This window comes from Artibeus jamaicensis, unplaced genomic scaffold (assembly GCF_021234435.1).
Source record: "Artibeus jamaicensis isolate MK-2021 breed Jamaican fruit bat unplaced genomic scaffold, CSHL_Jam_final scaffold_286, whole genome shotgun sequence".
In the NCBI taxonomy this organism is placed as follows: domain Eukaryota; kingdom Metazoa; phylum Chordata; class Mammalia; order Chiroptera; family Phyllostomidae; genus Artibeus; species Artibeus jamaicensis.
In genome coordinates, this window is record NW_026522034.1 from 3,067,767 (window position 1) to 3,090,555 (window position 22,789).

A 22,789-nucleotide genomic window follows, 5' to 3' on the forward strand; every position below is an offset into this window, starting at 1 on the left:
ATGTTTCTCTCCCTTTCTCCCTCCCTTCCTTCCCCTCTCTTAATTAAAAATAAATTTTTTTTCAAAAACAAAACCACCCCCACCCCCAGCAGTCCAGATGGAGGGCATGGCATCAGCAACAGGAAGGTATCTGGGTGCACTTCACAGCCTTCCTTATTCTTCAGCACTGCACCCTGGAACTCCTTGTGCTTGTTGAGGCTGCCCAGTCAGCTGCCAGTCCATCATGAGAGCTGAGTGAAGCCACCTGTGCTTTTCCCCTGCCCTTGCAGGGCAGGACCAACCCAGCCCTCACCCACTAATCAAGCCCTCTACTTCCTCCTGAGGAACTCGGAACTACCCTTCCTAATCGGAAGGAGACCTCTGTGGCTATTTCGAGGCCTGCTGATGGCTGCCTCAGAAAAAGAACCACACAGAGGTGACTTTTGGACTGAGAATGACAGGCTATACAGACCCACCCTTGCCTCCACACGAGCCCACATGAAGACACATGACACGGTAGGGTACATAGGGCCAAATGTTCCCTTTTATTGTTCACTCAGTTACCACAGACAGACACACTGGCTCAGGCAGGTCAACTGCCAGATGGAGAACGGTTTGTGTCTCCCAGAAATAAGGAGCAGCAGTGGGCACCAGCAGAACACAAAAGCAGGTCACTGGCTGGCTGCAGACCTGAAGATTCCCAGAACTGACCTGGGCTTTCCTCCATCCCACCCCCAAAACCATCCAGCAGAGATGAATCTGGGCCTAGCCCCCACTTCTTATATTGGTTCCTTCACCAGGAAAGTGCATAGTTGCCTGGAGATGCAGCACTCCAGGGTCTGGACACACCCAACCACACACAAGTAGCAGGCCTTCCCTGGGGCAGTCAGAGCACAGCCAGGTCTAAGCCAGGACAAAGGAAAGGAAGGGAGGGAAATCAACTGGAGGTGGAAACCAGCAGATCATGGATTCTGGGCTGGCAACTGGAGCACAGGCCTCCTAGACTACAACAGAGACCAGAAGAAAGGGAACCAGAAATCTGGGCTGGGGGAGGGACAGGGGAGGAAGAACCTGAACCTAGTGTACTAGGGGCTGTGCAAATGCTTTCTAGAGAGAAAGTGGTAGAGGAGACAGCCAATCACAATCTGGCCCAAACCTAAGGGACCATTAGGAAGAGAACTTTCCAGAGGCCCTGGTTCCCCTTATATGAAAATGACGTACTTGGAGCTCAAAGCTCAGGATCGTACCTGGAAGCCCAGGTGCTGGGTTCTAAGCTAGAACCGGCCCACACTGGCCAAACAGGGTTTGGTTTTTCAGGACAATTGCCTGGGTAGAAGGGAGAGTGAAAAACAAGCAGTTATTCCATGAGTGAGAATCCACTCCACTCCAGGCCTCAGAAAGCCAGGGTCTTTACCATAATATTCCCATAATGCTTGAAACAGAATAGCCTTACAGGCCTGAAATCACTGTCAAGGAAGAGAAAGGGGCTCTGGCAGGGTGAAGAAGGGCCAAGGACCAAGGCCAGTAGGCAAGAGGAGGCAAGTTATATTGATGTGGGGGTGGGTGGCCAGAGAGCCTCCCTTCCTACTGTTACTAACCTGAAATCCCATTCTGCCATTACACCTGCTGATAAGATTGGGCCTGTGCTTCTTCCTGGTTCCTGAGTTCAAGTGCCCAGTACTGCCCTGTGACCAAAGGCAAGCTGGCATGGGGGACGCACGCACCTCTCTCACGGGGCCCTGCCTGTCCTCTCCTCTGATCTCCCCTCCAGGCCCAGCCCTTGGAGCCTATCCCTTCTACCAGATCCACACAGAATAGCTACTGCTGCCAGGAATCCAATGGTCAGTCGCCCAGAGACACCTAGTACCTCCCAGCAGGCTTGAGCCGGCCAGACTTCACCCGGAAGCCAATAATTATATACATATCCTCTGTTCCAGCTGCACATTTGACCAGATACCTCCCAATTCTTCAAGGAAGGCAGGGTAGGGTGGGAGCATCAGGCCATAGCAGCTGGAGATTTGGGGAGAGACATGGGCTGGGGGGCTTGAGAGGGCTCTGAGAAGAGAAGGGCGGGCGCGGGGGGAGCAGGGAAGGGAAAATAGGAGCCTGCCTCTACAGGCCAAGCTCTGAGAATCAGGGAGAGGACCCTGCACTGCCATGTCCCAAAAGTCAGGTGCACAGAGGGGCTCTGCATCTGTGTGCCCTCTCACATCAGGGATGAGATTCAGCTCCCCTATCTGCTTCCTTCATCTGAGAATGGGCTCAGTCTTAGGAGCAGATACAATTGTGACGTTTAGCCTTGAGGAAGACAAAGAAAAGCCACATGGGAAGGGAGAAGCCCTGGGAAAGAGACCACAGGGAATGTGACAGTAGGAAGAAAGGAGTGGAGGAGGTTGAAGAGGAAGAGATCCAGATCAGAAGGAGCAAGGGAAGACCCCCTGCCTGTCCCCACCCTCCAACCCACCACCATTCCCACCACCATGAGTGCTAGACTGTGTTGCTTCCCAATCAGACCAAAAGTGGAAGCAGTTTCAGCTCTTAACCCTGGGGAGGGAGTCAGGATCTCTCTGCTATACCCCTGCCCCGTGACAGGTCCCTGGGCCAAGGTCAGTCGGAGGGAGTAGCCTGGTAGAGGGTAGAGGCTGGTTTAGTTCTCAGCATACATCTAGCACCAGGACAACAGAGACCTCTACTGCACACTACTTCACAGGGTACATGGACACAGCTACCACATGTGGGACGCATGTGCAGCCCACAGCTCTCAGAATGCTCAGAGCAAAATCCAAAGGGGCTAGGGGGATATATATATATATCTATATAATCATATAGATACAGATATAGATATAGATATCTTGTACAAAGAGGAGAGGAGAAAAGACAAGGGGGAGGAGAAAACGGAGGGGGGAACCCTGCTTGGTCACCACAACAGATGAAGGGGCTTGAGCCCCCATTCCACCAGCCCTCAGCCCTGCCCTTCAGCAGGCTCGGCTGGCTCACATCTCATTGGAGTATGTGTAGTTGGGGGTGGCAGAATATTGAGTCTGGGGCTGATTCATGGCACCCTGGGCCGCCCCCATGGCTGCATTCTGGGCTGCTTGCTGCACGTGTGGGTTCTTCCATGCCCCCGTGGTCCACTCCTCCTGAGCTTTGCTGAAACTCCCTCCACTGCCCCGGTAGAACTTATGAACCTGTAGTAGGAGAAGCACAAGGAAGGGTTAATCAGAACCAGGCCACCCAGGAAAGGCATGGGAGTCAGAGACAACTCACTGTAAAAGCCAGTGCTCCCTCCCACCCATGCTGTGTGCACCAGGAGCAAAGTCCACTGAGACATTCCACAGTGAGTCCCTGGAAGACCTCTGGGTCCTCCTATCATTTAGAAGAGAGGTTGTTACAGATCACAACCCCTTTCCAAAGCCACCCGCTCACCCATGAGTTAATCACATACCATGCTGAGAGCGATGAAAGAAAAGACAGCCACAACTGTGAACATGACAGTGGGAATGAGCATCACCACCGCTGAGCCAACGTTTGTTCCAAAGAAGGAGATAGTGGCGATCCAGCCGCTGCAGGAAGAGGCCAGTTGTGGGGCTGCCCAGCACGGTGAGGGCTACCTAGGTGTAACCTCACTAGACACAGGTAAGGGACCATCTCATTGTCACATGGAGGGACCATATCACTGGACAAAGGAGCCATCTCATTGACACCCAAAGGGCCTATGTCAGTGGTTCAGGAAGAATCCTCCCCATAGCTCAGGAGATGAGCTCCTCAGACATAAGGCTTTCTTTCCTCGGGTTCTCTCATGATGCTTGACACCCCCAGCCCCTCAAAACCACTGCAAGGTTCTCCTTCTCTTCTGATGCTATGGTTGTGTCTACCAGCCTGAATCCTTTCACACTTCTCCACAGTTTAGGCAGTTTAGTGCACGGAGGTAAACAAAAGACATACCCAAGGCACCGCCCATGCCAGCCCTGGGTCAGTCCCAGATACCTCAGTCTCTTACCAGACGCCCCAGCCTGGGATGCCCACAGCTTGGATGATGCTGATGACCAGCTGGGCCATGAAGGTGAAGAAGAACGCCATGAAGCTGAAGGAGCTGTCAGTCCTGCAACAGAGGAGAAGGCTCATCACCTGAGCAGAGGGCCAGGGATTCACTGCCTTCAAGGCACCCAGACCCTTCCAAGTTTAAGTGAGTACACAATGGACAGAGGCCAAAATGGGACAGTGTTTACTCATGGATCTTTGCAGGATTCCATATGTTAGGTCTGTGCAACATTACATAGGGAGACGTCTCTTCATGAACGGACCACCCACTGGGACATGGATGGTTGGCCCCACTGGCACAAAAATAGATGGGTCCATTATGGCAGAAATAACAACTCCATTGTCAAGGGGATGGACAATTCCATTGGCACCAAGATAACTAGCTCCACTGGTACATGGATGATGGTCCCATAAGCTTAGAGACAGAAAGTCTCATTGGTACTAGAATGGACACCCTATTGGCACCAAGAAAGTAACTTAATTGGCACATAGATATATGGTCTGATTGGCAGACATATGAGGCTCTGTGGATACTCCAGTGGCACCAGAGAGCCTTACTGGTATATGAATGAGGAATCCAACGGGCACAAAGATTGAAAATCCCATGTGACACAAAGTAGACACCCACCGGCACCAAGACAACTGGCTCCACTGATACATGGATGGGTGGTCCCTTTGACACAGAGCTGGATGACCTCATTAGCACATAAACAGTGTCAGTGGTATATGGATGCCTAGGTCCATTGGTACATGGATAGATGGTCCACTTGGCATAAAATCGGCTAGCACCATGGGTACAGGACGGGCAACTCTACCAAGATGAGTGGCCCCATTGGCAAAATTTAACATGCAGCTGCCTGAAAAAGCAAAACTAAAATCGGCCTGGTTTCTACTCTATGTTGCCCATACCCATAGGTACAGTGAGGAAGAAAGGAACTAAAAGGCAGGCTCTGACTCCCAGCCCTCCCTAGAGCTCCCAGGAAGCCCAAATCCTACTTGGCAGTCTGAGCTGAGGGTAAACTAGGAAAAGTAAGTTTGGGAGACAGCAAAAAATAATAATGATAAAAATAAAAAGGTGAGAAAATATGTAAAGAAGAGATAGGGTAGATGAGCAAAGAGGCAGGGTTAGGAGCCAGGGTCAGCACCAACCACTTACTTGAAGGCCTTGTAAATGGGCCGAAACCAGCAGACGTAGGAGCAGGGTGTGAAGAGGATGAGCCAGAGAAAGGCGAGGCCAAAGTTGGTGGCTCCCCCGCCTCCGATCAGCCACGCGAGACAGCCCACCAGGTTCACGGCCAGCGTGACGCTGTTCACTGCAACCCAGGAGCACACGCACACACAGAGACAGACACCAGACATGAACACAAACACCAGTCCCAGGCAGAGATAACATGAGCACCCAGACATGGACGCACATACCCATAACTCAACACGTAATAATCAAACACAAGCAAACAGTGCAAGTAGAGAGATGTAGACACACACAAACACCACACATGCAAACCACATTTATACACGTTCACACCCATAACCCACATCAGTGAGGATATGCACACACACACAGAGTACAGACTGTAAGAAAGAAAGCCGGGAGCTCAGACCAGTCCCCACCCACACCTGCTTCTGGGGATCTAAGAAACCCAGAGAACAAAGAGCCTCTGGAGCAGAAATCCAGAGCCTCAGACCAGCAAGCCCTGTTGAAGGGCTCCAAAGCCTTGGGGTAGTAGAAAAACCTCTTCTCCTTACAAGAATAGCCTCAGCCCCTGCCCCCACCAGAGCCACAGCAATCACTAAGGCACAGGAAACCTGCCTTACATCTTCTCTCACAAGGTAGGGGCACAAAAAGGGGAAAGTGAAAGGCCTTGCAGAAACACCTTTTCAAGCTACTGTGCCATCTGCCCTGCACTTTCATGAGGCAGGCAGTGGTAGCTGGGAACTCAGTCTTATCTAATCCATTTCTTAGACAACTCTCATGCCACCTCCTCCAAGAAGCCTTCCTTCGCTACTGCAGCCTGTTCATCTCCCACCCCTCTGACCTCCTGCAGACCTAGACTGCTCTCATGGTTCCTCAAGTACAAATCCCAGCCCATCAACCAGACGAGAAACTCCCCAAGAACAAGACCCAGGCTCCCCCTCTTCTGTGCCCACATAGGAACCTTAGAAGCCCAGCATCAGAGACCTCAGAGACTCCCTCCTCGTCTGATGCTGGCACTAACACACACCCAGGTCTCCTGACACAGGGTGTTCCCTTCCTCAAACAGTAGGCTGAGTTCCTTTAAGGTTCCACGAAGACCTGCTGAATAAACAAAGGAAGGTGGCTCAATCTTAGCTTCAAACATCCAGGCATCTATGGTACTAGCTTCTGACTAGAACCTGTAAGCATCCCAAGGGTTTGATACATTTCTTTGGGAGCAAAGCATCTGGCAGGTACCTAGAGAGGACTTAGGAAGACATCTGTAGCCCTTAAATCCAGCTCCTGAATGAGATCTGCTCAGGGGCAGAGTCCCCAGAGCCCAGGGTCATGGGGAATGCTTCCCAAGCCTACCCTGACAACACTGTCACCTGTGCAGGTATACTCATCTCAGGACCCTCCTCCTGCACGTTTCTTCCTGTGCCTTTCATCTGCATTTCTTCCATTTGTATTCCCTGCCCCCAAACTTCCTGGAACTTTGGTGTTCTCATGGACTTTATTTGCTTTTACATAAACCAGACATCAACCTGTTTTTATACTGATTTAACCTCTTTTCCCGGTCCCAGCTCTCTCCAGTTCAGTTGACCTAGTTACCTTTCCTGCAAATATTCTACTGCCTCTTTGGAACTGACATCCATGGACTTGGCCACTCTCTCTCTAGCCATCGACTTTTTTCTATCTCCACTTCTCTCTTTTTATCTAGCTTAGATTCTGCCCTGTCTTCTAATCCCATGCACCCTAGAGCAGCATAACTCCCATCTGGCTGAGCTGAATGTTACTAGGGAAAAAGGAGTGCCCCCAATCCCAGACTGCTGGTAGGACCTCTCAGAGGGACCCTGTGCATGGCCCAAAAATCTTAGAGGTCACATTTCTTTGGATAGTGTCCCTACCTTCTGTCCACAAACATGCTCTCATTCTAATTCCAGTCTCCTCAAAGCTCCCATCCCCACTTCTATATCCTATTTTGATGGGAAAAAAATGGAAGCCTTCAGAGACAGCCTATTCATTCTCTTTCCAGCATCCACAGACCTAGCCACACCTGCCCTATCCCTTCTTTCTCTCATGTTGCATAGGGGAAAATGGCCCCATGTCCACCCAAAGACCAAGCCGGAACTTGAAATTGAATCTGTCTGTCCCCATACTCTGTCTACCATTCCACGAAGGATCTGCTGCAAAGACAGAATTCTTCGCCACCTTCCTGGCACAATGAATCATCTCCCCAGGCAAGCTGCTAAGAGCAGACCTACTCAAGGCAACACTACATGTGGCAGACTCTGGCTAACATCACTTTGTGGGTGTCTGGCATTCCTTGGGGCTGGTACCCAGCACAGGATGATCAGACTCCTCCCCCTGCCTATACCTAAGAGGTACCTATGACCAGTCTGGGCACAGCCAAGTCCCACCCCCCAAGATGATACCTTTTCCACCAACCTTCCATAAACCATCAGAAACTGGGGTCCTCAAAATCTTAGAACATTAGAACTCCAGAGTCTTAGAAGCGCTGACTACAACACAGAGCTGGACATGGAACCACAGTGATCACTCAGCCAACACCCTCTTCCTACTGCTTGGGAAGTGGAGCAACCAGCCACCTTGATCTCGTCTCTCCCAACTCCCAGCTGAATGCTCTTTTCTTTGAGCATTGTTCCAGCCAAACAGGAAAAATGAAGCTTGGAGGGAAGGATCCCTCTCTGAATTCAGAATCCAAAGGTTGCCTAGAAAACCACTCCAGTGGGAAAGGAAAGGGAGAGCAAGAGACAGAAACCCTCATCTAGATGGTCTGTGAATGGGCTATGCGTGTTGGAGAAAGGAGAGGCCTAGATGGGGGGCTGAGAAAAACTAAGGCCCAGCTGGGAAGTGGGCCCGTGAGAGGAGCTCTTACGGAATCAGGCAGGGAAAGATTTACTGTCCCATGCAAATGCTGCAAATGGGGCTGAAGGACAGGTAGCCTGCAGGCCCCCACCCCAATGCCCCACTCCTCCACCCAGCCCCCCACCCACAGCACTCACACATCCAGAGGTAGTAGAGGCGCTTTGTCATGCTGAGATGCTGGGGAGGAATGTCCGCCTCAAAGTCTTGGTAGAAACATGGCTTCAGCGGGATGAATTTGGGCAGTGGTGGGAAGTTGTTCACTTTCTCTGTAGGTGAAGCACATCGCATGGCATCACCTTGAATGTTCCGCTTCCCCAAAATCCAGCATCATCATTCTTTCTCTGGCCTAGGCTGCCCGTCAGGCCTTGTGATCATAGGCTACTTTGCTGTCCCTACCCAACCATCCTGCTTCCTCTGTGAGGTTCCCAAGGTAACCAAAAGCCCTAAAGCAGTGTTGCTCTCAGAAGAGAAACAGTAAATGCTGCCCATCAGTGGTGCGGCACCCTCCTCGGCAGGGAGCCAGTTCCAGGTGGAAGGAGCAGGAAAGGTTAGTCTAGAAATGAGAGTTCTAGCCTCAACTCCAATATTCTGCTCTTGGGCAAGTCATCACCCCTCTCCAGACCTGTTTATCCAGTGGGATGAAAGTTGAGCTAGATAGTCCCTAAAAGTCCCTTCAGCTCTGGCATTTTCTACCTGAGCCTTTGGAAACCACACAACTCAGAATCCAGAAGGAAAAGGTCTCAGAGTATTAGAAAGCAATGGTGACAGAGGGGATAGGGACTATGCCACCCATCAGTCCGATGGCCAGTAGGACCAGGGCATCATCTCCAGGGTCAGAGGTTTGACAGAGGGCTAGTCAGTGTCACATTCAGGCTCTCAAATAGACAGGCCTAAGGATGGGACCAGGGAAAACCTGGGGACAAGAGGACAGAAAGAACCTAACCTCTAAACACGGGGTAGGGGGGGCAGGATAAGAGGACTAGGAAGAGGTCCACCCACACTATGCTAACTTGCACGTCTCACCCACATGGCCCACCCTCTCCTTACCTGCCATGATGGCGCCAGCGGGCCCAGCCTTTTTGTCCTGAACTGGAAGGAAAGAAAAGCCAGAGAAGAATGAGGATCATGGCCCCTCCTAACCAGGTCCCACTCTCAACCCCAGCAGGGCTGGACATCCCTAGGGCAGGACCCTGTTCAAACTGTCACAGAGAGATGAACCCAGTGAAGGCATCTCCCACCTCACAGAGATACCATTCTACCAGCTCCCTCCTTCCAGGCATTCAGACCCTTTGCCTCAAGGCACAAAGACTAACCACAGAAAAGCCCCAGGGTAGGAAAGAAACCTAACAGGGGGCCCCATGCAGGGAAAGGTAAGTGACAGAGAGGGCCCGAGAGGACCAGACCTATGAAAGAGAAAATCCTATTTTTTGAGCCTGAATAAGGCAGATCCCAGGCCTCAGTCACAGGTGAGGCTCCCCTCCCTCCTGCCTTTGCCTTCAGTGATATGTTCACTTTGGGGGGATTTACAATCTGCCAGGCACTGGGGAAACAGCATGAATAAGAAAGATATGGCCCCCGCCCTCTGCATGAAAATAAAAGGGAAGGATGGTATGAAAACATAGGCAGTGTTGGGAACCTTACACCTGGCTTCTAGCTAAAAACATTGCATTGATTACAGGAACCTGTGCGCGCCACAAGCCAACCGGCTACAGGTACATGAGGTGTGCATGCGCTCCACAAGCCAATCAGCTACAGGCACATAAGGTGTCCACGAGTACCAGTTGCACCCAAGTAATCAATAAGCGGGCCCTTCTTTGTCCCAAGCTAGCCAATAGCAAGCAACCTAATCTCCTTCCTCTCCCTCCCCCCCTCTATATATACCCAGTTCGGAAAAATAAAGTTTGCAGCTTGATCAGAATCTTTTGTCTTGCTGCCATTCTTCGCACCTCTTGTCCCCCCAACTCATTTGTTCTAGGTAGATGGTCGAGCCCCAGTTGATTGCTCCGCGGGCCGGAGCAAGGCAGCATATATCAAGGTGATCTAACCTGGTCTGAAGTAGAAGAGCCCTCCCTACAGAACACAGAGGAGTTGCCCAGGGCAGGGCAGCCTTCGGGGAAGAGGGGAAAGCCTGCAGAGACCCTGAAGGAAACTCACACTTTTAAATAAAGGAAAGAAAGCCACAGGTGGCCAAAGCAGAGAGGGGAGGTGGACAGGAAATGATGCTTGAGGTCCTCAGGAGGAAGTTTGAAGGGGCACTGAGGTGGATTTGGGGAGTTGGTGAGGGAGCCAACAAGAAGACTCCGTGCCAGCTTAAACACCAAGAGAGGTGGGGCCTGTTAACAGGGAGCCCATCACAGGAGGCACCTGTGAGAAAAGACAGGGTTCTGGGGAAGAAAACAAGTAGCTGCGTTGTCTTGCCAAGTCTCAGGTGCTGTGAGACCCCAGACAGAGCTGCCTTGTAAGCACCGGGGACACTCCGGTCAGGAGCTCAGCATGGAGCCCGCACTGAGACATACACTGAGTTAAAGGCAAGGAAGTGAATGAGCAATCAGCTCACTTAGAACAGTAACTTTGGTGGAGCTATATATACATCATCAAAATCAGAACATGGTCTGTGACCAAGTGCTAAGGCAATGCACCATTTCAAAGTTGGGTAGAGATTTCTATAAAGTTGAAAAACAGACAAAACAAATCTATGGTGTTAGAGGTATTGGCTTTGTGAAAATTTGTGAAACATGTAGTTGCAATTTGTACACTTTTTTAATTTGTTGTATTTCAATGAAAAGTTTGCTTTACAAAAAAGAAACACAAATCCTCCTAGAGTTCCAGTCAGATTTCTCTGGATCCAGTTAAAAGTTTGGGCAATTATAATCTTTGTGGACAATTTGTGATGAAATCAAATACAGATATAAAAAAAACCAAAATATCTACCCCAAAGGAAAAAAGATAAGCGTGCTAGGGACCCACATGAAGTGATACCCTTAGACGGCTGCATTACCGTAGCATTGTTTGTAATACCAAAAGACAGAAACAATCTACATGTCATCAATAGGGGGCTGATTAAATAAACGGTACAGTCATACAATAGACTGCTCTGCAGCTCTTTTTTAAAATGCTCTGCAGCTATTTTTAAAAATACTGATATGGGAAGACCTCCACAATTACTAATCATTGAAGATGCAACATGCAAAATAGTCTACGTAATATGCTACCTTTCGTTTTTTTTTTAAAGGAGGAGAAAGGAGAACAAAAAATCTATTTTCCTTTTGACTCAACAATCCAACTTTTGTTTATTTACCCACAAATAAGACACAAATACACATTATTCAACATGACACTATTTGTAATAGCAAAATGTTGGAAGTAACCTAAATGCAACTATCTGAACGAACTATGGCACGCCATTCAACGGAGCACTACACAGAAGTAAAAAACAAGGAAGCTGATCTCTCTGAACCGCTATGGAATGACTTCTAGGATACACTGTCAGGTGAAAAAAACAAAGTACAGACAAGTATAGCGTGCCACCTATTATGCAAGAAATAAAGAGACATAAGAATATGCATACTAATTTGCTTATTTTTGCAAAAGAAACACAGCAAGAAAAAGCCAGAAACGAATGACATGGAAACCGACATGGTGGAAGGGCTAGGATGAGTCGTGAGACTTCTCTAGGTAACCAAGATTTTTACATATTTTTGTACATATAATGTCTTAATATTAAAAAACTTACACCAGAAATAAAAGTAAGTTCTCAAGTTGAAATAAACAAAAACCAATGAAGCTGGACTCAATCACAGGAAAAAGAATTAGCCATGTAACTTCTCACAGTACTGTGTTCTCTCAGATGGATGTATCTCAAGGACAAAAATAACTGGAAAAATATCCCATACATCCACAGATTTACCGTTACTGCTGGTACTAATGTGGTGATTCTGAAACTTGGTCATATGAAGTGTAGGAGAAAGCACATGAGTAAATGTGTGTGATTGGGAACCTGAGTTCTCATTGTTAAGAGTATGAAAACAGTATATGGAATGTGGAAAGGTTAAAAAAGAAGAGTCCTGAGATGTTGGATTTGAATTGGAGGTATCAGTATGATCCCATGATTTAAAATACAGGATACAGCAGAAGTAATGCCTGCTTGAGTGTGGTTGGTAGGGTAATAATATCGGTGCAATAATTTATAGTTTTAATTTGAACATTTCACCTAAAATGTCATATGTTGTGCTTGAGTGTGATATTGTTATGTTACGGAATTACACATTTATGATTTTATAATTAAAAAAGGGGTGTTATTTGTGCTGGGCCCTATACATACATGTGGCTGGTCCCCAGCAGAGATAAATACAAGGTTCAGCCTGACACGGTGTCCCACCTGTGGCCACATGCAACTCACGGTGGCTGTAAATGCAGCCCAGCATAAAGCCGTACATTTACTTAAAGCATGATGAGATTTTTTTGTGATTATGTGTCACGATGCATTTAATGTGTAGCCCCAGACAACTCTTCTTCTTCCGGTGTGGCCCAGAGATGCCAAAAGGTTGGACACCCCTGGTCAGAACATCTTGCGGTGACAGAAACAGAAAGGTGTGCAATGAATGGGGGCACATCAACAGGACATCAGTTTGAATGGGGCTACTGCCAGCCAAATTTGGGACAATGACGAGTATGAAAGTAATAATAACAATAATAACATACTAAATTTTAAAAAATAATTCATAAGTCCAAAGTGACACTCATTTTTAAAAGAGAAGGAAGGAAGCCCTGGCTGGTGTGGCTCTGTTGGTTGGATGTTGTCCTGCAAACTGAAAGGTCACTGGTTCGATTTCCAGTCAGGGCACACGCCTGGGTTTCAGGTTTGGTCCCCATTTGAGGCACAGGCAACTGATCCATGTTTCTCTCCTTCTCATTCTCCCTCCCTTTTCCTCTCTCTAGAAGCAATAAAAAAGAAAAGAAAAAAATTTAAAAAGAGAAGGAGGAAGAAAGCTAGCTCTCTGCAGAAGAATGCCAGCTATAAATGTAAAAGGAATAACAGAATTAGAGAAATCTCCCAATCTTACAATCACTAAAGAGATAGCTGATTCAGGCAAGGATCCTCAATAGATGCTAAATCTTTCACTGGGCAAAAGATTGTAGGGAGGAAAAGAGTCACAGAGTCTCAAAGTACTAGCCCAAAGATTACTTAATTACAAAAGAAAACAGGCTTTTATACTGTGAAGGAAGCTAGCAAATGCCACCTTAACCAGATGATCAGACTTAACCTTACTAATAATGGGACAGATGGACATTATGGCCTCCCAATGTGATGTGGGGAGATGGGCACAGCGTCACCTGTGTAGTGTTCTGGACCCAAAATGTTGCACCTGCATCTAATCATGAGGAACAACCAGACGATCCCAAATTGTGCAGCATTCTAAAACCTACACTGACGTGGACTGTTAAAAAAATATCAACATCCCAAAAGACAAAAGAAAATGTAAAGAGATAAGGGATTGTTTAAACTATTGGAGACTAAAGATACATGGCAACAAAAACCAATGTGTAAGCCTTGATTGGGGGAACACTATAAACGCCATCACTGGAATAAAAAAGGAAACTTGAGTATAGACTCTAAACTAGATAATAATATTGTGTCAGTGTTACATTTCTAGGGTGCTACAATGATATCAAGGTTATGTGGGAGAATGTCCTTGTACTTTGGAAATATGTGCTCAAGTGTTTAGGGGTAAAGTAATATGTTGTCATAATAGGGGTAATGTATTATGATGTCACTTCAAACATAAAATAGGAAATTATGAAGAGAGAGATATAGACAGGATCAAAGCACATGTGGCATATGTTAACAACTGGTGAATCTGGGTGAAGCTATATAAAAAGGGTACTTTTTACTACTTCTTCAACTTTAGTATGAAAGTTCTCAAAAAATGGAAAAATATGACTCATGTTAGTCATGGGTAGGTTATAACACACTGAATGTAAAGCATATACAAGTGGGAGTTCCCACCAAGATGGAGGCGTAGGTAGATAGGCTTAGCTTCCTCACCCAACCAAAAGAAGGATAACAACCAATCTAAAAACAATAAACAACCAGAAGTGCCAGAAAATCAAACTGCATGTAACTCTGACAACCAAGGAGTTAAAAAAACATTGGTAGGTGGACAGCCAAGTAGAAAGGCTGAGCAGGGCAAAGCAGTGAACCATGCAGGCCAGGTGAGGTGGGGCTGGCTGAACAGGAAACTAGACTCAAAGCTAGCTGTAAACTACTGTGGGGGTTGCCACCGCAGTGGGGGAGAAACTCTCAGTCTCACACTACAGAGTGTTGGTTGGAAAATGGGGCCAGAACGGAGTAAGCAAACCACATTGTTCCCTCTCTGACCCCTCCCCCACTGACAGTGCCACAACACAGTGAAGAGGGTTGCCTCACCCCATGAATACCTCATCTCCCTCACCCTGACAATGTAACAGGTGTGCCAAGACAAAGAAATATGGTCCAAATGAAAGAACAGATCAAAACTCCTGAAAAAGAGCTAAGTGACAAGGAGATGCCAACCTATCTGATGCAGAGTTCAAAACACCGGTAAACAGATGCCCTCAGAACTAATTGACCTCGGTTGCAAAATGAAGGAACAAATGAAGGTAACATAAAGTGAAATAAAGCAAAATATACAGGGAACCAACAGTTAAGGGAAGGAAACCAGGACTCAAATCAACAATTTGGAACAAAAGGAAGAACTAAACATCCAAATAGAACAGAATGAAGAAACAAGAATTCAAAAAAATGAGGAGAGGCTTAGGAACTTCTGGGACAGCTTTAAACACTCTAACATCAGAATTATAGGGATGCCAGAAGGAGAAGAAAAAGAGCAAGAAGTTGAAAATTTATTTGAACAAATAATGAAGAAAAACTTCCCCAATCTGGTGAAAGAAATAGACTACCAGGAAGCCCAGAGTCCCAAAGAAATTGGACCCAAAGAGGAACACACCAAGGCACATCATCATTAAGTTACCCAAGACAAAGATAAAGAGAGAATCTTAAAAGCAGCAAGAGAAGAGAGTTACTTACAAAGGTGTGCCCATAAGGCTAACAGGTGATTTCTCAAAAGAAAACTTGTAGGCAAGAATGGGCTAGAAAGAAGTATTTGAAGTCATAAAAGGCAAGGACCTACATCCAAGATTACTCTATCCAGCAAAGCTACCATTTAGAATGGAAGGGCAGATAAAGTGCTTCCCAGATAAGGTCAAGTTAAAGGAGTTCATCATCACCAAGCCCTTATTATATGAAATGTTAAAGGGACTTATCTAAGAAATAGAAGAAGATAAAAAATTATGAATAATAAAATAACAACAAATTCACAACAATCAACAGCTGAACATTAAAAAAAAAACAACCCAAGAACTAAACAAACACCTAGAACAGGAACAGAATCAGAGAAATGGACATCACATGGAGGGTTTTCAGTAGGAAGGGGGAGGGGAAGAATGAGGAGAGAAAGGTACAAGGAAGAAGAAGCATAATTGGTAGGAATAAAATAGATGGGGAGAGGTCAAGACTGGTACAGGAAACAGAGAAGTCAAAGTACAACCCATGGACAGGAACTCAGTGGGGTGGATGCTGGAGGGTTGGGGAGTGCAGAGCAGAGGGGCCATGAAGGGGGAAAAATTGGGAAAACTATGATAGCATAATCAATAAAATATACTTAAAGAAAGAAAAGAATACACAAGTCTAGGATGACCTACAAAAGAAAGGGAGAGGAGAAAGAAAAATTCTAATAATAGAATCAGAATTTTAAAAAATCATCATTTGCAACCCTTGTGTAAGAACCCATACAAATAAGGATGATCAATGGCTGATAATAGGAGCATCCCACAGTTTGAATGCCACCCCTCAGATTACTTATTAATCACAATGGAGAAAGAGTACTTCAGTAATGAGAAGATCTGACAGAGCAAACCACCAAGCTTAGCATTTCCGATAATGTGATAATGGGGCCAAAGGACATCACGTACCTCCCGACTGTGATACACACAGAGACAAGGTCATCTATGTAATACTGTTGCCAAAATGTTTCATTTCAAAATACTAAGAAAAAACAATCTCACAAATCCAGATTGTGAGGAATTCTCCACAGCAAATAAATGTTAATGTCATGAAAGACAAAAATTGGTTAAAGGAAAAAAAATTAGAGGGATTAGAGTCATGCGACCAAATGCAATGAGTGATCCTGTAGTGAATCCTGGATTTCTAAAGCACAGCTCTAAAGCACGTTTTTAGGACGAGAAATTTGAACATACACTGCATAGCTCGTATCATTGTTCAATGTTAAATTTCTTAGATGTTGTAGTTACCCGGGAGAATACTTTTGTTCTTAGGAGATAAATGCTGAAGTATTCAAAGGTACGGTGTCTTATCTGCAACTTACTTTCAACTTGTTCTGCAAAAAAAAGAATTAGGTAAAGTAAATGTCACAAAATATTAAAAATTGATGGGTCTAGGTGACGTACCTTAGAACAAGTGTTCATTGCAGTGTTCTTTAAACCCTTCTACAGCTTTGAAATTTTTCAAAGTGAAACATCAGGGGAAAACACACTAACACAGACTGGGGCATAAATAGGTTTACAGTTGTGTTTATGCAAAAGTTTATTTTTGTATTGCTATTTATTAATTATTGTATTATTTTCCATACAAACAACTGTAAACCTACTTTTGCCCCACCCTATTTGTATTTGGTAATAGGTACACAAAGAATCTCTAGTAGCATATCAAGAAAAAAATAATTGTGGCTCCCTGGGGGACAGAGAAAATGAAATTATTACTATGTATCTTTATGCCATCTACCCCAAGACACCATGGATTTTAAGATAGATCATTAATGTTATTTACCAAAAGAGTAAAAAATACTGCCAACTTTTAATTATAAGACCCCCCAAATTTTAAGACACAGGCACTAAAATGCTTTCAGAAATATCCAAATGTTCATCTTAGAACTGATAAAATTTAGGACATCTTTTCAAATTATGAATCATGTAAATGTATTATCTGTTAAAAAAAATTAATGATGATACCCAAGCTCCAAGATCTCCAAGATGGCAGCCTAGGTAAACACGACTCTCCTCCTTGCACAACCACAGCAAAATTACAACTAAACTATAGATCCACCATCGCTCAGAACCAGCAGAAATCAGGTGGAATGGAAGTCTTGCAACCATGGAATTAAAGAAGAAACCACACCCATCCAGACAGGTAGGAAGGGCAGAGATGGGGGAGACACGGACCGACCTGGTCCCACACAAACTTAAGGCAGATAAAAATCAAGAGGGATACCTCAAGAGAGAGAGGAGTCCCAGCCCCACACCAAGCCTCCCAACCCAGGGTTCCAGTGACAGGAAGATAAGTCCCCATGGCTTCTAGCTATAAAAGCCAGCGGACACTGAGTCAAGGGAAGAAACTGCTAGACTTCCAGGCAGCTCCTCTTTAAAGGCCTGTGCAGAGACTTACTTACTCAGACTGACTCCCGTTGAGCTCCAGCACCTGGGCAGCAGCTTGAAAGGCACCAGTGGCACGCAGGGAGGAACTGAATGTCTGCCATCAGGGTGACAGTTTTTCCCAAAACAGAACTGCTGGCAGAGGCCATTGCTCCTCTTCTGAGCCCTCCCCTGACAGAGCCACAGAGGGTGGTTGGCATTATATCTGAGACTCCATCAACCTGGCTCACACAGTTTGGCTTGCCCTGGTGATTCCCTGAGACTATGTGCCACCCAACTTAGGGGCCCACCCAAGCGGTTAACAGTGGCTTTTCTATACAAATGGCTTGTCTTGGCTCATGCTTCTGATCCTCCTAAATCCTCTCAAATAAGCAGCAGCTGGCCTCAGCAAGCCCCTGTACCTTGCTAAGAGGCCCAAGGCACTAGCAGCAGCTGACCTTGGGTTCACAGCCTGGCCTTGCTAGGGCACCTCCAAGCCCAGCACAAGAAGCAGCCACCTGCAGATCACTTATACCTTATGCCAAGTGGCCCCAGGCAGCACCCAAGAAGGCACCAGAGCCCTGCTAAAGTAAGCCCTGCTCTGTGGAGTGGGCTCCTGCACAGCTAATCCTCCACAGAGGGTGGAGGTTGGTGGTCACAGCCAGTCCTTGCAGCTGACTGGCCTTGGTAAATCCCTTCCATTGATCTGCCATCAGCATCAAGGGTCAACTACAAGAGGAGGCTGTACTCAGCCCACATAATGGGTGTACCTCAAATACCCAGCTTGGGTGTGCCACTGGACCCCACAGGACCCCTAGTACATTAGGCCATGCTATCAAGACAGGGAGTCATAGCAGCTCTACCTAATACAAAGCAACAAACACAGAGAGGCTGCCAAAATGAGGAGACAAAGAAAATGGCCTAAATGAAAGAACAGAACAAAACTCCAGAAAAAGAGCTAAACAAAATGGAGATAAGTAATCTTTCAGATGCAGAGTTCAAAACACTGGTTATAAGGATGCTCAAGCACATGTGACTATCTCAACAGCGTAAAAAAGATCGAGTCAGCAATGAAGGATACACTAATTGAAATAAAGAACAATTTACAGAGAATCAACAGAGTGGATGAAGCCAAGAACCAAACCAATGATTTGGAACACAAGGAAGCAAAAACAACCAACCAGAACAAGAAAAAAGAAACCAAAGAAATGAAGATAGTATAAGGAGCCTATAGAACAACTTCACGCATACCAACATTCACTGGTGTGCCAGAAGAAGAAGAGAAAGAACAAGAAATTAGAAATCTATTTGAAAAAATAATGAAAGAAAACTTCCCTAATTTGGTGAAGGAAATAGACATACAAGTCCAGGAAGCACAGAGAGTCCCAAACAAATGGATGCAAAGAGGCCCACACCAAGACACGTCACAATCAAAATGCCAAAGGTTAAAAATAAAAACAAAATCTTAAAAGCAACAAGAAAAAAATCAGGTAGTTATCTAAAGGGAGTTCCCATAAAACTGTCTGATTTCACAAAAGAAACTTAGCAGGCTAGAAGAAATTGACAAGAAGTATTCAAAGTAATGAAAGCAAGGACCTACAACCAAGATTATTCTATCCAGCAAAGCCATCATTTAGAATGAAGGGCAGATAAAGAGCTTCCCAGACAAGAAAAAGGTAAAGAAGTTAATCACCACCAAACCAGTATTATATGATATATTAAAGGAACTTATTTAAGAAAAAGAAGATCAAAATTATGAATAATAAAATAATAATAAATACATATCTATCAAAAATTAAATGTAAGAAACAAACTACCATATTTTTTGGACCATACCTAGGTTTTAGAGGAGGAAAATAGAAAAAAAAATTTGAAACAAAAAATGTAGTAAAATATTTAATAACAAATAACATAATATTTCACCAATGTAAATGTAAACAGAGCTCAACAGTTTTGCACAACCAATGTGGCTCTGCAGCTGTTGCCAAATTACATCTCCCATCATCCCAACCTGTCCAAGCATGATGGGAGTTGTAGTTTTGCAACAGCTGCAGGGCCACATTGACAGGTGACCCTGAAGTGGAATTTACCTACATTAATGTTACTGGGAGACACACCAGTCACATGATGGAGGCACATACGGAATTGCAGGCTTTCTTCTCCTAACATGCCTGCACCACCTGTACCCTCCTCCCGGGCACTATAATATGCTACAGCGGGGACTCCACTCCTGCCTCCCTTGCTTCACACCACCAGAACCCCCTTTTCTCAGCCTAGACCCAGCAGCATCACCCCACCCCTGCCACAACCAGCTTCCTGCAGCAGCCACCCTACTCCTGCCTCCTGTGACCCTGTTCCACCGCCACCCCCTCCCACAGCGAGCCAGGAAAGCTACATTCGGACTATAAGATGCACCCCCCCTTTCCTCGCAAATTTGGGGGGGTGTATCTTACAGTCCAAAAAATACAATAAGCCAATAAGTGAAACAGAAACAAAATCATTGATGTGGAGAACAGTTTGGTGGCTGCCAGATGTGGAGGGAATGGGTGAAAAGGTGAAGGGATTAAGAAGCACAAATTAGTATTCACAGAATAGTCATGGGGATGTAAAGTACAGCATAGGAAATGGAGAAGCCAAAGACCCATGGACATGAACAAATGTGTGGAAACTGCCTGAGGGAGTGGGGGCTGCTGGGTGAAGGGGACAAAGAGGGGAAAATTGGGACAACTGTAATCGCATAATCAATAAAATATAATTTAAAAATAAATAAATGAAAAAAAAAGTATTCAGAAGAGGATGAGCTAGAGGAAAACCAGAAGAGAGTGGAGTCTCCAAAGTGAGGTGTAGACAGTGAACAAATATGACAGCGTGAAAAGGGCTGGGCCGAAAGTGTTCATCATACTCAGTAACATCAAGTCATCTGTAGTCCCAGCAAAAACTGTTTTGGTGGCATGGGACTGGGAGTAGTAGCCAAATTAGGTCTACAGTTGAACAGGTAAGCAGGTATAGGCAGGTCTTTGAATAAGGCTACTTATGCCTAGAAAGAGAATAAAGAGGCTACTACCCACATGGGAGATGGAGTTCAGGAAGGACTATGGCTGAGGAGTTTGTTTAAGATGGAAATAAGCCAGAGATGTGAAGGATCCAAGGAAAAATTGCAATTACAATAGACAAAGGTTACCCCTGAAAAGAGGAGAAGCATGAGATCCAATGAAAGGAGGTAAGACAAGCCTCGACCCTAATAAGTAGGCAGGAGAACATGACACAAGTGGATGCACGTAGGTTTAAGGCCTTGGAAAGGAGAGTGAGAGTCCCATGCATTTGCTTCAATTTTGTCTCTAATGTCAGAGAGTTTGGAGTTGAAAGAAAGGAAGTCAGAGTACAGGACCCAGCAAAGTTAATGAGAAATTGCAACACAGCCTAAGAAGGGCTCTGGGAGAGTAAGCACAAAAAAAACTGTGAGAACACAGAGGAGTAACTCCCTGGTCTGTCCTGGAAGTAGAGAAGTCCTCAAAAGGGTGAGTCCTGAAGGATAAGTAAGAGTTGGCTAGGGAAAAAAAGAATCAAAAGGGCAGTACGGAGATCAGGAGAGCATCAGCATGGTATATCCAAGGAAAAGAAAGAAGTAGAGCCAAGATGAAACTCAAAGGGAAGGCGGGACAGAAAGGCAAAAATAGGGTTAATAAATGGAAGGGGCTGGGTCATCCTGGCCTTGAAGGCCATGGACAGATTTGAGCTTTATTTCCAGATTTCTGCCAGACACTAAAGGACTCTAAGCTTCTTCTTTTAAAAAATAGAGCCTTGCCCCAACTGGTGTGGCTCGGTTGGCTGGGCATCAGACAGCAGAGCTAATGGTCATCAGTCCAATTCCTGGTCAGGGCACACGCCTGGGTTGTGGGTCAGGTCCCTGGTTGGGGGCATGCGAGAGACAACCAATCAACATTTCTCTCTCATTGATGTTTCTCTCCCTCTTTCTCCCTCTCTTCCCCTCTCTTAAACATAATAAAAGTTTTAAACAATAAAATAAAATATATAGCCTTAATTTTTTTCAATAAAATGAAAATACGTTGCCTTTCAGCCATGTAGAAAAATATCTGTGCCCTGTCCTGGCTGGGGTGGCTCAGTAGATTAAGCATAGCCTGTGAAACCAAAGGGTCACTGGTTCAATTCAGGTCAGGGCACATGCCTGGGTTACAGACTAGGTCCCCATGTGGGGGTGAGCAAAAGGCAACCAATTGATGTTTCTCTCCCACATCAATGTTTTTTTCCCTGTCTGTGGGTGCAGTTCCCAACTGGGGCACATATAGAAGACAAGTGATCAATGTCGTTCTCTCATATCAACGTTTCTCTTTCTCTCTCTCTCTCTCCCTCCTTCTCTCCTTGTCTTCCTCTCTCTCCAAAACTCAATAAACATATCCTCAGGTGAGGATTAAATAAATAAATAAATAAATATATAAATATATAAATATATATATATATATATATATATATACACATACACACACACACACATATTTAATGGTATGTCCAGAAAGCATCTATTCATGCAATATGAAAAATAGAAATATTTATTGAAGAAGACACAAGAAACACTGTACACAGGACAATGATGCCTCAGTCCCCTTCAAAGTAGGCACCTTGGGACCTCACACGGTTCCCCTAGCATCTCTTCCACTGTTCAAAACACTCTGCAAAATCCTTTGTTGGAATCACCAACAGTTGCCCTGTTGTATTTTCCTGAATCTCATCAATGGTCTGAAATCTCTTCCCTTTCAAAGGTGATTGTAGTTTTTGGAAAAGCCAGTAGTTTTTCGAATCCCCAGATCAGCTTCTAGTTCTCACTATCAGTCACTGGTCTTTGTTGATTAGAGCCCATACACATTCAACAACCTCGGGTGTTCTGCTTGTTGCCGGCACCCCAGAACATGGATTACTTTCAACAGATTCTCAATCACATTTTAAGTGTTTGTGCCACATTTTTATTCGTGCTACACTCAATGCATTGTCCCCAAAAGCCTTCTGAATCATCCAAATATTTCCACAGAGGAACGTTCAAGCTTAACACAAAATCTGATGCAGATTCATTGCTCTATTCACTCAGTCATTTTGAATGTGATGACCACACAGTAGACATGCTCACTCAACGGTGTCTACTGCCCCCACTGACTAGTACTGTGAAGTCGGCATTGTTCACACATGTGCATTCCAGTCCACTCTCCTTGGCTGCCAGGTTACACTGAT

General features: G+C 45.5%; 1 protein-coding gene across 4 annotated transcripts in view; it reads right to left on the minus strand.

Annotated features, from left to right (window-relative positions):
- Positions 1–501: 501 nt before the first annotated feature.
- Positions 502–22,789, minus strand: part of SCAMP5 (secretory carrier membrane protein 5) — a 28,036-nt gene continuing 5,748 nt past the window's right edge. The window contains exons 2-8 of one of the 4 annotated variants that reach the window (XM_037141683.2): positions 16,433–16,518; positions 9,131–9,172; positions 8,221–8,349; positions 5,177–5,333; positions 3,980–4,081; positions 3,425–3,542; positions 502–3,167 (exon numbers count right to left, since the gene is read on the minus strand). In XM_037141683.2, the coding sequence (XP_036997578.1) occupies positions 2,973–3,167; positions 3,425–3,542; positions 3,980–4,081; positions 5,177–5,333; positions 8,221–8,349; positions 9,131–9,137 (708 nt within the window). In that variant the 5' untranslated portion in view covers positions 9,138–9,172; positions 16,433–16,518 and the 3' untranslated portion in view covers positions 502–2,972. Of the gene's footprint in view, positions 3,168–3,424; positions 3,543–3,979; positions 4,082–5,176; positions 5,334–8,220; positions 8,350–9,130; positions 9,173–16,378; positions 16,402–16,432; positions 16,519–22,789 lie in introns of those variants that run through there. The other 3 variants (XM_053656868.1, XM_037141682.2, XM_037141684.2) reach the window with 3 other exon arrangements.